Source organism: Colobus angolensis, unplaced genomic scaffold (assembly GCF_000951035.1).
Source record: "Colobus angolensis palliatus isolate OR3802 unplaced genomic scaffold, Cang.pa_1.0 Scaffold34, whole genome shotgun sequence".
NCBI classification, from domain to species: Eukaryota; Metazoa; Chordata; class Mammalia; order Primates; family Cercopithecidae; genus Colobus; species Colobus angolensis.
This window is the reverse complement of record NW_012116710.1, coordinates 4,085,372-4,100,731: the sequence shown is the minus strand read 5'-3', so window position 1 is coordinate 4,100,731 and position 15,360 is coordinate 4,085,372. Positions and strand designations below refer to the sequence as shown.

The 15,360-nt window shown below is 37.6% G+C and overlaps 1 protein-coding gene across 5 annotated transcripts in view; it reads left to right on the top strand.

Annotated features, from left to right (window-relative positions):
- ZNF569 (zinc finger protein 569) overlaps positions 1 to 12,191 on the top strand; it is a 66,024-nt gene extending 53,833 nt beyond the window's left edge. For all 5 annotated transcript variants that reach the window (XM_011952349.1, XM_011952353.1, XM_011952351.1 and 2 more), the window contains one exon: positions 8,917 to 12,191. In XM_011952349.1, coding sequence (XP_011807739.1) covers positions 8,917 to 10,739 — 1,823 coding nt within the window. In that variant the 3' untranslated portion in view covers positions 10,740 to 12,191. The remainder of the gene's footprint in view (positions 1 to 8,916) is intronic.
- Positions 12,192 to 15,360: the final 3,169 nt, after the last annotated feature.

Here is a 15,360-nt window from a genome sequence, read left to right as displayed (position 1 = left end):
TGTTAGCCAGGATGGTTTTGATCTCCTGATCTCGTGATCTGCCCACCTTAGCCTCCCAAAGTGCTGGGATTACAGGTGTGAGCTACTGGGCCCGGCTTTTTTTTTTTTTCTTCCTTTGAGACAGAGTCTCACTCTGTCACCAAGGCTGGAGTGCAGTGGCACGATCTTGGCTCACTGCAACCTCTGGCCCCTGGGTTCAAATGATTCTTGTGCCTCAGCCTCCTGAGTAGCTGGGACTATAGGCATGCACCACCACACCCGACTAATTTTTTGGTATTTTTGGTAGGGATGGGGTTTCACTATGTTGGCCAGGCTGGTCTTGAACTCTTGACCTTAAGTGATCCACCCGCCTCGACTTCCCAAAGTGCAGAGATTACAGGCGTGAACCACTGCGCCTGGCCTGATGTATACTTTTGTAATACAAAAGTGACCATTGATGCAAACTCTTTTGTAAACCTAAGATGTCATTTCTAGATACCCTTCTTAATTTCTTTCCTCAGAACTTAGAGATCTGGTTGGCTTTCTTACCTGTGTGCTAGATACCAACCTTTCCTAATAAGTTTCCAGCCTTACTTTGATAATCATTCTATTATTAGCATCTTCGGGAGTACCGTCCACCCTCATATACAGGATCCTTTCTTTTTGCATACATTCACTAATTTGCAGTTATTAAATTAAACCTACTGACATTTATAGTCCCTTACTTTCTCTTCTTTCTTCTGTTCTGAATGTCTGAAGTATACAGTCATACTTCCCACTGTATTTTTAGGTTTTGCTCTCTTACTTCAGTAATCACTACCACACTTTTATTTCAATAAAAGTTTTAAGTCAGTGCAGATTTATTGGTAGCTCCCATTTTCTGATATATTTGTCATGTGTATATGCAAGTGTTTATAATGTATGTGTGCATATATATACACACACATATACATACACATACATATATATGTCCATATACACATATTTTGAATTTTATAGTCATTTTTGCCCTCCAAAGAGACTGTAATAATTTATATGTCTACCAGTAACTTCAATGTAGTCTGTTAGCATTTTAAAATATCGTTGCCAGCCAGGCATGGTGGCTCATGACTGTAATCCCAGCACTTTGGGAGGCCAAGGAGGGCAGATCACAAGGTCAGGAGATCGAGACCATCCTGGCTAACACAGTGAAACCCTGTCTCTACTAAAAATACAAAAATTAGTTGGATGTAGTGGTGCATGCCTGTAGTCCCAGCTACTTGGGAGGCTGAGACGAGAGGATCGCTTGAGTCTAGGAGATGGAGGTTGCAGTGAGCTGAGATCACACCACTGTATTCACCAGCCTGGGTGACAGAGCAAGACCTTTTCTCTAAAAAAGAAAAAAAAAAGTGCCACTACAGTATACACACAAATGATAAGAAAGTAAAATAGCCTTATTGCTGATATGGAGGAAGTTTTAGTTGTCTGGGTAGAAGATTAAACCAGCCACAGCATTCCATTAAGCCAAAGCATAATCCAGGACAAGCCCCTAATTATCTTCAATTCTATGAAGGCTTAGAGGTGAGGAAGCTGCAGAAGAAAAGTTTGAAGCTAGCAGAGGTTGGTTTGTAAGGATTAAGGAAAGAGGCCATTTCCACAACACAAAAATACAAGGTAAAGCAGTAAGAGCCAATGGAAGCTGTAGTAAATTATTCAGAAGATCTAGCTAAGATTATTGATGAAGGTGGCTAACTAAACAATAGAGTTTCGATGTAGATGCAACAGCCTTCTATTGGAAGAAGATGCCATCTAGGACTTTCACAGCTAGAGAGGTGAAGTCAGTGGCTCACTTCAAAGGTTCAAAGGACAGACTGACCCTCCTATTAGGGGCTAATGCAGGTGGTGACTTTAAGTTGGAGCCATATTCATTCCCCATTCTGAAAATCCTAGGGCCCTTAAGAATTATGCTAAATACACCCTGCTTGTGCTCTATAAATGGAATAACAGTGCCTGGATGGTAGCACATCTGTTTACAGCATTGATTTGCTAAATATTTTAAGCCCACTGTTGATACCTACTGCTCAGGAAAAAAAAAAAAAGTTCCTTTGAAAATATTATTGCTCATTGACAGTGCACTTGGTCACCCAAGAGCTCTAATGGAGATGTACAAGGAGATCAGTGTTGGTTCTCATGCCTGCTAATACAGCATCCATTCTGCAGCTCATGGATCAAGCGTAATTTTGACTTTCAAGTCTTATTATTTAAGAAATACATTCTGGCCGGGCGCGGTGGCTCACGCCTGTAATCCCAGCACTTTGGGAGGCCGAGGCGGGCGGATCACAAGGTCAGGAGATCGAGACCATCCTGGCTAAGACGGTGAAACCCCGTCTCTGCTAAAAATACAAAAAATTAGCCGGGCGCGTTGGCAGGCGCCTGTAGTCCCCGCTACTCGGGAGGCTGAGACAGGAGAATGGCGTGAACCTGGGAGACGGAGCTTGCAGTGAGCCGAGATCGCGCCACTGCACTCCAGCCTGGGTGATGAGCAAGACTCCATCTCAAAAAAAAAAAAAAAAAAATACATTCTGTAATATAGTAGCTTTCATGGGTAATGATTCCTCTAGTGGATCTGGGTAAATTAAAAAGTGTAAAAACTGGCTGGAAAGGGTTCATGATTCTAGGTGCTATTATGAATATTCATGACTCATGAGAGGAGATCAGAATATCAACAAGAGTTTGAAAGAGGTTGATTCGACCCTCAGGGATGACTTTGAAGGGTTCAAGCCTTCAGTGGTGGAAGTAATTGTAGATATGCCACTAGCAAGAGAAGCAGAAATAGAAGTAGAGCCAGAAGATGTGACTGAATTGCTGCAGTCTTGTGATAGCAGGGATAAGGATTAATTCTTATGGGTGAACAAAGAAAGTCATTTCTTCAGGATCTACTCCTGGAGAAGATGCTGTGCACATTGTGGAAATCAATGATTTAGAATATTCCATAAATATAATTGATAAGGCAGTGGCAGGATTTGAGAGGAGTGACTACACTTTTGAAAGAAGTTCTACTGTGGGTAAAGTACTATCAAACATCATCACATGCTACAGATAAACTTTTTGTGAAAGAAAAGTCAATCAGTGTGACTCTTCATTGTTATCTTAAGCAATTGCAGCCAGGCGCAGTGGCTCACGCCTGTAATCCCAGCACTTTGGGAGGCCGAGGCAGGTGGATCACGAGGTCAGGAGTTTGAGAGTAGCCTGGCCAACATAGTGAAACCCCATCTCTACTAAAAATAATAATGATAATAAAAATTAGCCTTGCATGGTGGTGCACACCTGTTGTAATCCCAGCTACTCAGGAGGCTGAGGCAGGAGAATCGCTTGAACCCGGGAGGCAGAAGTTGCAGTGAGGAGAGATAGAGCCATTGCACTCCAGCCTGGGCAACAGAGGGAGATTCCATCTCAAAAAAAAAAAAAACAAGAAAAGAAAAAGAAATTGCTACAGCCACCCCAACTTTCTGCAATCCCTCCTTGATTAGTCAGTAGCCATCAACATTGAGGAAGACCCCCTATCAGCAAAAAGATTACTCACGGAAGGTTCAGATGATTGTTAGCATTTTTTTAGCAATATTTTTAAATTAAGGTGTAGTACATTTTTTAGACATGATGCTATTGTATACATAATAGACTAGAGTATATAGTATTAACTTGTTTTTTGTTTTTTGTTTTTTTTTTGAGATGGAGTCTCTCTTAGCCACCCAGGCTGGAGTGCTGTGGTGCGATCTCGGCTCACTGCAACCTCTACCTCCTGGGTTCAAACTATTCTCCTGCCTCAGCCTCCCAGTAGCTGGGTGTGTACAGGCGCCTGCCACCACGCCCGGCTAATTTTTTTTTAATTTTTAGTAGAGACAGGGTTTCACCATATTGGCCAGGCTGGTCTTGAACCCCTGACCTCAAATGATTCACCTACCTCGGCCTCCCAAAGTGCTGGGATTACAGTCATGAGCCACCGCACCCGGCCAACATAACTTTTATATGCACTGGGGAACCAAAAAAGTTGTGTGACATGCTTTATTGTAGTGGTGTGGAACTGAACCCACAGTATCTCTGAAGTATGCCTGTGTTTCTATTTTGAATTATTGATTTATAGATTTTATCTTTTTGTATATTTGTTGTAATACATTTAGTCAAGATTATTTATGTAAACTATCAGTAAACAGACAACCTACAGAATGGGAGAAAATATTTGCAAACTATGCATCTGACACAGGCCTAATACCCAGCATCTATAAGGAACTTAAATTTACAAGAAAAAAACAACCCTATTGAAAGGACACGAACAGATACTTTTCAAGACATAAATATGGCCAAGAAGCTTATGAAGAAAGTTCAACATCACTGATTGATTGTTAGAGAAATGCAAATCACCATAATGAGGTACCACCTCACACCAGTCATAATGGCCATTATTAAAAAGGCAAAAAATAACAGATGCCAGCAGAGAGGAGAAAAATTTCCATATTCCTTGGAAGTAAGCAGCAATATGGAACTGAGTGTCTCAGCCTTATTAAGTATGTAAACTTTTATTTATTCTCCTTGTTTGAGCCAGTTTATTTTCCCTGTATTCTTCTGTCTGGTGTCCCTGACTCTAGAGTCTGTCTGGTTCCATTTCTCCAAAAGCAGAGAGTAGTCTCCCATCTTCTCTAGGGAGTGATAGGCATCTCATGGCACAATGCAGGCAATTGTTTGCCTTATAGACTTCCATTCAGTTCTTTTGTTTTTTAGGGCCCCTGTTCATTCCCACCTTTCATGGTACATGATTTCTCAGCCTTTCTTTAGTTATATAGTAGGAACTTGCTTTTTGACATCTTCGTCTGCAGGCACATGGGTTTCAGTGTTCTCAGTTCTTCTGTTAGGTAACAGTCCTTTCATCATCTTCCATCTGCTAAAATTATGTTTAAATCTATCATCCATTGTTGTCTGTTACAGTCTTTGTCTTCGTTGGTTTATGCCTTTTACATGATACTGTAATATTAGTGTACTTTTGGATAGAATCCAAGCTAAACTCATGTATTTATTATACCATATTTAACCTCAACTTCTTATTATTTTTTTTCCCTCTGCTCACTATATTTGCCCCTATACAATTAACCTAGGTGGGCCTCTCCAGTTTTATGTTCCAATTCTGTCATCCAGTTTTTTAACCTTCCTATGTCATTTTATTGATTATTGCAGTGTTCAGAACAATTTTATTTGTTTATACTGGATATATAATACATACTCATAGAGGAGAACTTTTTATTTTTATTTTTTGATTATTATTATAATTTTTTTTTGAGATGGAGTCTCACTCTGTTACCCAGGCTGGAGTACAGTGGCACGATCTTGGTTCATTGCAACCTCCGCCTCCCGTTTCAAGCAATTCGCCTCCCGGTTCAAGCGATTCTCCTGCCTCGGCTTCCCGAACAGCTGGGACTACAGGCACGCGCCACCATGCCTGGCTAATTTTTGTATTTTTAGTAGAGATGGAGTTTCACTATGTTGGCCATGCTAGTCTTGAACTCCTGACCTCGTGATCCACCCGCCTTGACCTGCTGGGATTACAGGCATGTGCCATTGCACCCAGCCAGAACAGAACTTTTAAAGTAGAAAAGGATATATTTTGAAAAGTAATTATTCTCTTACACATTTTTCCCATCTATGGTGGCAATCCCCAGTATCATTTTCCTTTGAGCTATTCTATTTTCTTTTTTTTTTTTTTTTTGAGACGGAGTCTTGCTCTGTCACCCGGGCTGGAGTGCAGTGGCCGGATCTCAGCTCACTGCAAGCTCCACCTCCCGGGTTTATGCCATTCTCCTGCCTCAGCCTCCCGAGTAGCTGGGACTACAGGCACCCGCCACCTCTCCCGGCTAGTTTTTTTATTTTTTAGTAGAGACAGGGTTTCACCGTGTTAGCCAGGATGGTCTCAATCTCCTGACCTCATGATCCGCCCGTCTCGGCCTCCCAAAGTGCTGGGATTACAGGCTTGAGCCACCGCGCCCGGCCTCTATTTTCAAACATTTTTATTGAAACCCCTTTAAACTGATACATTAACTTGTGAATGTCATCTTATGCTGTTGAATTTTCTTGTGTAAAATCCTTTAATGCCTTTTGTCTTAGTTTCCTGGGGCTGCTGAAACAAAATACCACAAACTTGGTAACAGAAACAACAGGAATTGGCCAGGCATGGGCCACCACTTTGAGAGGCTGAGGCGGGTGGATCACCTGAGCTCAGGAGTTCGAGACCACCCAGGGCAACATGGTGAAAACCCATCTCTACTAAAAATACAAAAAAAATTAACTGGGTGTAGTGGCGCACGCCCCTAGTCCCAGCTACTCGGGAGGCTGAGGCAGGAGAATTGCTTGAGCCCCAGAGTTGAAGGTTGCAATGAGCCGAGATCACACCACTGCACTCCAGCTTGGGCTACGGAGTGAGAATCTGTCTCTAAAAAATAAGAAATTTTTAAAAAATGTTCTCACAGCTCTGGAGGCCAGAAATCTAAAATCAAGGTGTCAGTAGGACCATACTCCCTCTGAAACCTGTAGGGAAGGACTCTTCCTTGCCTCTTTCAGCTTCTGGTATTCCCAGACATTCCTTGGTTTGTGGCAGCGAAACTCTACTCTATCTCTCCATCTTCGCATGGCATTTCTTCTGTGTCTCTTGTCTCTTCATGTAGCATTCGTTTTGTAAGAACACAAGTCATATTGCATTGGGGCTTCTCTTATTCCACTATGACCTCATCTTAAACTAATTTCATCTTCAGTGACCCTATATCTAAATGAGGCCTCATTCTGAGGCATGAGGAGTTAGGACTTCAGTTCAATCCATAACAATTCAATCCATAACACCATTCCATTTCTTCAAGTCTGTATGTTCATTTTAAACTTTTCTTCATATGGTTTTTGGACATTTTTAATTTTTGTATATTTTTCATACTTTTGTCATTGTAAATGTAGTTTTTAATTCTATAATTTCTGAATATAGTCAGCCCTTTCTATCCATGCTTTCTGCAACTACAGATTGAAAATATTCAGGGGAAAAAAGCAACAAAAAATAACAATACAACAATAAAAAATAATACCAATTTAAAATTATAGTATAACAATGATTTACATAGCATTTATATTGTATTCAGTATTATAAGTAATCTGGAGATTATTTAAAGTATATAGAAAGACACATATAGGTTATATGAAAATACTTTATCATTTTATGTAAGGCATTGAGCATCCATGGATTTTGGTATCCATGGGAGGTCCTGGAACCAGTCCCCAATAGATAATGAAGGATGACTGTAGTTGTTTGTATATGAAGGTTTTTAAAAATGAATATTGATTCATATGTAGTGAATTTCTTTCTTTTCATAATTGTTCAGATGACTTGGTTTTTCAGGTAAACAGTTTTGTTTCTGACAAATAATGTTAATTTTCATTTTCTTTTCCTTTTTTTTTTTTTTTTTTTTTTGAGACACAGTCTTATTCTTTCTCCCAGGCTAGACAGCAGCAGTGATCTCTGCTCACTGCAACCTTGACCTCCCAGGTGATCCTCCCATCTCAACCTCCCTAGTAGGTGGCACTACAGGCGTGCACCACTATGCCAAGCTAATTTTTGTATCTTTTGTAGAGATGGGGTTTTGCCATGTGGCTCGGTGTGGTCTTGAACTCATGGGCTCAAGAAATCTGTTTGCCTCAGCCTCCCAAAGTGCTAGGATTACAGGCATGAGCCACTGCACTCATGCCTTTTAATTAAGAAAAGAGGGGCAAACTCTTTTCTTAATTTTCATACCTCTGATTTATTTCTCTTATTTAATTGTACTGCCTAGTACTGCAATGAGTGGTGACAACAACTCATCTTTTCTTATTTCTGACTTTAATGTGAATGCTTCTGAATGTTTTCCATTAAGTAAAGTGCTGGTGTTTGGGCTGTACTATACTTTGTTCTCAAATTAAATGTTATTTGTTCCTATTTTATATAAAGGATTTTTTAATGAAAAATACTGAGTTTTATGATCTTAATATCTACAGAAATGATTACTTGATTTTTTCCATTTTTTTAAATGTCATTACTTGACATTTTTATTAATGTATTTACTTATAGTAATATACTTTCTATTATTGAAATGTATCCCTGGAAAAAATATACTCAACTCAAATATGATATATCTTATATTTAATGTACTTCTGGGTCACTTTTTTCCTTTTGGGTCATTTTGATGTTTTACATAGAATTTTTACATTGGTTTTCATAAATGAAATTGGATAGTTTCCTTTTTTGGTGTGTCATCTTTGTCAGGTTTTCGTATTAATATATTTTTTTCATATACAAAAACATTGGGAATTTTTCTTTTTTCTTTCACAACGTTTTAAACAGCACAGGAGTTGTTCTTTAAATCTGTTAGAATTTTCATGTGAATCTCTGGGTTTTTCCTTTTTGTTTTGTTTTAGGGTATTACTTTTCATATTTTATTTTACGAAAATTGGTTTAGATAAGTTTTCTGCATCTTGTAGAGTCAGTTTTGGTAATTTACAATCCAGAAACATTTTTAGATTATAAAAATGTATTTTAATAGAGTCCTGCAAAATGATCTTATAGGTTTTAGCGTCCTGTTTTTTCCTCTATAATTATTTCTTCTTACTTTGTACATTCTGCATCTCCTATTTATTTATCAGTTTGTTTTCTATCAGATCCTTTTTTAAAGCAATCAAAGCTATTTGTATTTATAAATACATGCCTCCACTCATATTTCCTGAATTTCCTTCTCAAAACTTCAGAGATAAGAGATATATGCACTTGAAAATTTTTTAGTAGTGGGAGACTGAGGCTTAAACCAATAATCAGTCCCATAATTGCATATTTTTCAAAATGTTCTTCATATTACGATATTGGAAAAAAAATTGTAAGTGATATTTATTTGCAATCTGTTTTAGGAGAAATATGGGGAGTTGATGAGCATCAGAAAAACCAGGACAGACTTTTGAGACAAGTTGAAGTTAAATTCCAGAAAACACTGACTGAAGAAAAAGGCAATGAATGTCAAAAGAAATTTGCAAATGTATTTCCTCTGAACTCTGATTTTTTCCCTTCGAGACAAAATCTCTATGAGTATGACTTATTTGGAAAGTGTTTAGAACATAATTTTGACTGTCATAATAATGCAAAATGCCTTATAAGAAAGGAACATTGTGAATATAATGAACATGTGAAATCATATGCTAATAGCTCATCCCATTTTGTCATTACCCCCTTTAAGTGTAATCATTGCGGAAAAGGCTTCAATCAAACTTTGGACCTCATCAGACATCTGAGAATTCATACTGGAGAGAAGCCCTATGAATGTAGTAACTGTAGAAAAGCCTTCAATCACAAGGAAAAACTTATTAAACATTATAAAATTCACAGTAGGGAGCAGTCTTACAAATGTAATGAATGTGGCAAAGCTTTCATTAAAATGTCAAATCTCATTAGACATCAAAGAATTCATACTGGAGAGAAGCCCTATGCATGTAAGGAATGTGAGAAGTCCTTCAGCCAGAAATCAAATCTTATTGATCATGAAAAAATTCATACTGGAGAGAAACCTTATGAATGTAATGAGTGTGGAAAAGCATTCAGCCAGAAGCAAAGCCTCATTGCACATCAGAAAGTTCATACTGGGGAGAAACCTTATGCATGTAATGAATGTGGTAAAGCCTTCCCTCGAATTGCATCTCTTGCTCTTCATATGAGAAGTCATACAGGAGAAAAACCTTATAAATGTGATAAATGTGGTAAAGCCTTCTCTCAGTTTTCCATGCTTATTATACATGTTAGAATTCATACAGGTGAAAAACCCTATGAATGTAATGAGTGTGGAAAAGCCTTCTCTCAAAGCTCAGCCCTTACTGTACATATGAGAAGTCACACTGGTGAGAAACCCTATGAATGTAAGGAATGCAGAAAAGCCTTCAGCCACAAGAAAAACTTCATTACACACCAGAAAATCCATACTAGAGAGAAACCTTATGAGTGTAATGAATGTGGGAAAGCTTTTATACAGATGTCAAATCTTGTTAGACACCAGAGAATTCATACTGGGGAAAAACCCTATATATGTAAGGAATGTGGGAAAGCCTTTAGCCAGAAATCCAATCTCATTGCTCATGAAAAAATTCATTCTGGAGAGAAACCCTATGAATGCAATGAATGTGGTAAAGCCTTCAGCCAAAAGCAAAACTTTATTACACATCAAAAAGTTCATACTGGAGAGAAACCTTACGATTGTAATGAATGTGGTAAAGCCTTCTCTCAAATTGCATCCCTTACCCTTCATTTGAGAAGTCATACAGGGGAAAAGCCTTATGAATGTGACAAATGTGGTAAAGCCTTCTCTCAGTGCTCACTGCTTAATTTACATATGAGAAGTCACACAGGTGAGAAGCCCTATGTATGTAATGAATGTGGGAAAGCCTTCTCTCAAAGAACTTCCCTTATTGTGCACATGAGAGGTCATACAGGTGAAAAACCCTATGAATGTAATAAATGTGGAAAAGCCTTCTCCCAAAGCTCATCCCTTACTATACATATACGAGGACATACAGGTGAGAAACCCTTCGACTGCAGTAAATGTGGAAAAGCCTTCTCTCAAATCTCATCTCTTACCCTTCATATGAGAAAACATACAGGTGAGAAGCCCTATCACTGTATTGAGTGTGGCAAGGCTTTCAGCCAAAAGTCACACCTTGTTAGACACCAGAGAATTCATACTCATTAGAAACCCTGTGAATATTGTGAATATGGCAAAGCCTTCTGAAGGAATTAACACCTCATTGCACGTTACATGATCACTTCCAGAGTAGAAAACTACGAATGTGGGATAGCCTTCTGAAAAAGCCACAAATTTATGAAACATTACAGAATTCTTCCAAGGTGACAAATTATATAATGAAAAAGCTGATTATCAGAAACTTTCAGCAGACATCTTACTGATAATATTTAATCAGAATTCTCATTGAAATCTGAAACAAGGTATCTGCCATCAGATAACAACACAATACTTGAGCTCCTAGCCAATGTATTAAGTAAGAAAAACAAGATTGGGAAAACCAAGTATCAATGAAGAACTATAAAAATAACTTATACAAAAAATAGTTAATTAGAAAACGTGTTGATAGAAAAATCTAAGAACACAACAATGAATTGAGGTCTTCATCAAGTTATAAAACATGTTGAAAGGCACAAAAGAACACCTGAAAAATGATATTTTGTCTGAAAAGACTTGACATTGTAAAAATATAATTTCTCTCCCAAATTGCTAAGTTTAATATACTTCCACTTGAAGTTTACATCAGTTTTATTTTAAGGAACTTCACAAACTTATCCAAAAATTTTATGTGGAAAAGTAAAGAAACACAAATAGCTCAAACAAACTTGACAAAGCAAATAGAGAAGACACACTCTATTATTAGATATATACTTATTTAAAGCTGTTGTCATTTAAACAATGTATTACTGAGTGAATAAATCAAGATAGCATCGATACAAAAATCCAAGAAGATACAGGAATTCTGTGTATGACAGTGCTATTGAAATCACTGGGGAATGAATGGCTTATTTAATAAATGGAAGGTTCACAGGAGAAAAATTTTAGCTTTCTACTTTATATCATACACAAAAATAAAATCCAACTAAAGACCAGAATATAAAAAGCATAATTCTAAAACTATGATGAAAGTAGAATCTATTACTTTAGGGTAACAAGATTTCTTTAAAAACACATAAACATGGAATAGTCCATTGAATTTTGGTGTGTTGGCTCACAGGCACCCACAAATGTACACAAAGAGATATCACTGTGTTCCTGAATCATGGTTTGTATTGCCCAAAATTGGATATAACAAATTTTTATCAATTGTGGAATAGATGAATAAGTGTGATCATTTCTGTGACAAAATACAGAATTTAGAGAGAAACAAAACCTACTTATAGTTATATGGATAGATTACAATATATAATATTGAGAGAAAAAAATTAAAATACACAACGGAACACAGTATAACATTTGTATAATTTAATAAGATCTTGCAAAGAACTTATTAAATTATACAGTACTATGTATTGGTCATGGATCCATATACGACTAGGTTGCCTTTTGTGATGTGGGAAAGGTTTGGTGGGAGTTGTTATATTTATCTGTAATATTTCTTTAATAAAAGAGTGAAAGCAATTTTGACAGTGGTGATAAGTCTAGTTGTCCAAATTAATGTTATGAGTTTTTAACTTTTTTTCTTGCCTTTATTTTCCTAATTTCCCTGAAATAAGAATCAAATGGGTAGGGGAAACCTGGGCCTGGAGAAATAATTTTAAAATGGATTTTTATTCTTGATCAGATACTAACATTTATAGAAGATTCTCTTTACACAAAACATACCTAACAAGATATTATTTTGTTTACTGTCTCTTCATGTTAATTGGAATAATAAAATCAGCAGTATTTTAGCATTTATTTGAGGCCAATTTTTAATTTTAAACACATTTTTTTCTAGTTGAAAGGAGTATAGAAACAAAACAATTATTATTGGGATAATTGGCTATCCATTTGGGGGGGAAAATCCACCTTCATTTGGATTGGTTTTGGAGTGAGGGAAAGAGACCATTCATGCATACTGTAAAATATAGTTTACATTCTTTTTTTTTTTTTTTTTTTGAGACGGAGTCTTGCTCTGCTGCCCAGGCTGGAGTGCAGTGGCCGGCTCTCAGCTCACTGCAAGCTCCGCCTCCCGGGTTCACGCCATTCTCCTGTCTCAGCCTCCCGAGTAGCTGGGACTACAGGCGCCCGCCTCGTCGCCTGGCTAGTTTTTTTTTTTTTTTGTATTTTTTAGTAGAGACGGGGTTTCACCGTATTAGCCAGGATGGTCTCGATCTCCTGACCTCGTGATCCGCCCGTCTCGGCCTCCCAAAGTGCTGGGATTACAGGCTTGAGCCACCGCGCCCGGCCAAGTTTACATTCTAATATGTCAAGCCAAGAATAGTTACCGATGTTAGAATACGAGCAATTTCTATAGAGCTCAACAAAGCTTTCTTTGTTTCTGGATCAATAAATGGGGATGCAGATGCTGGTGATTTTATGTATACCAGGTAAGGGCCCAGTGGAGGTGAAAAATTCACTTCATCCTGTTCCACAGATGTTTTATATTCAGGCCTTTCAAATATTTGTGTTGCTGCCAGGTACAGTGGTGGCTCACGCCTGTAATCCCAGCACTTTGGGAGGCCGAGGTGGGCTGATCACTTGAGGTCAGGAGTTCATGACCAGCCTGGCCAACATGGTGGAACCCTGTCTCAACTAAAAATACAAAAATTAGCTGGGTGTGGTGGCACGCGCCTGTGATCTCAGCTATTTGGGAGGCTGAGGCACGAGAATCACTTGAACCCAGGAAGCAGAGGCTGCAGTGAGCCAAGATCGCGCCACTGCATTCCAGCCTAGGCAACAGAGTGAGACTCCATCTCAAAAAACAAAAAAACAAATATGTTGCCTCCAATTTCATTTTCTGTGAATAGTCTATTCATATATTAAGTCTGCTTTTTTCTACTTGAATTTTAAAAAGTTTTTCTTAGAAACAATTATAGATTTGTAGGAAGTTATACAAATAATACCCTATAGTACTATTTAGTCCTTGTACCCCGCACCTCATTTCTTCTAATGGTAACACCTTATATAACAGTACAATATCAAATTTGACATTAGTACAGTCCACAAACATTACCAGTTTTATGTGCACTTGTGTATGTGTCTGTACAGTTCTATACAATTTTATCTCATGTACAGATTAGTGTAACTACCACTCCCAATAGTCAATATATAAAACTTGTAACACCACAAAGATCCCTTGTTCTATCCATTTATAGTCACAGCCATCTTCCTGTCCTCTCCTCACTCCCCATCCCTAACCCCTGGCAATTACTAATCTATTCTCTATAGTTTTTTTAATGGATTTTTTTCTTAATTTTTGTGTTATAATATATTCTGGACACAAATCCTTTGTCAGTTATTTGCATTCTAAAAATATTGTTTTGTTTTCAGTTTATTTCAGACACAAAAATTTTAAAGCTGAATGTGAAAATTAGTCTATGATACATTTTGAGTTAACTTTTCATGAGGAATAAAATTTAGGTCAAGGTTCATTTTTTGGATGTCTACTTGTTACAATGCTATTTGTTGGGAAAAAAAAAAAGTGTTTCTCCATTGAATTGTTTGGCCTACTTGTGTGTTTCTCAATGCTCTTTTCCAAAAATCTATGCATCTATCCCTCTATCAATGCCACATTGTCTTGATTACTGGAGCTGTATACTGATTGCTCACTTTATTATTCTTTCTCTTTTCTTTTCCTTTTTTTTTTTTTTTTTTTTTTTTTTTTTTTTTTTTTTTTGAGGCAGGATCTTACTCCTGTTGCCCAGGCTGGAGTGCAACAGTTCAGTCATAGCTCACTGCAGCCTCAACTTCCCAGAATCAGATGATTCTCCCAAGTAGCTGAGACTACAGGTGTGTGTCACCACACTCAGCTAATTTTTGTATTTTTAATAGAGATGGTTTTGCCATGTTGCCCAGGCTGGTCTCAAACTCTTGAGTTCAAGGAATCCTCTGGCCTTGGTCTCCCTGAATGCTAGAATTACAGGCGTGAGCCACCACACCTGACTTGTTATTCATTTTCAAAGTTTATTTATCTATTCTACTTTCTTTGCTTTTCCATATAAATTTTGGATCAGCCTATGTTTTCAAAAGCCCTGCTTAAATTTTGATAGAAATTGCATTAAGCCTTTATTTCACTGTGGCAGAATGGAAGTCTTTACTATACTGAGCCTTCCACTCCATAAACACAATATGTGTCTTATGTAAGTCTTCTTTGATTTCATCAGTTTTAATCATTATTTTGTAATTTTTAGCTCCTGTAAACGTATTAGATTTAAACTTAACTGATTCACTGGATGTGTGTGTTGTGATATTCTTGTTTGTAAATTCCTTTAGATTTTCTATGTAGAAAATAATATCATCTGTAAATGGGGCCGGTCATATTTTGTTCTTTCCAATCTATATGCTTTCTTTTTACTTTTCTGGTCTTCTAAATTGTCAGCAAGCTTCTGGAATGGGATTTTAAAGCTGACTTCTGGGAGAAAATCAGTTAAGCAATCATCAACGGCCAAAACATAAAAGGCAATGAAAACATAAAAGGGGCACCTGGGAGACAGTACATGGGTGACAGGGTCATTTGTACGCCAAACCTCAGCATCACACAACATATCCAGGTAACCTGCACATGTACCCCGACTCTAAAAATTTTTTTAAAGAGATGATATTTAAAGGAGAAATGAGATTGCCCTATACTACAGTAACAGTCACT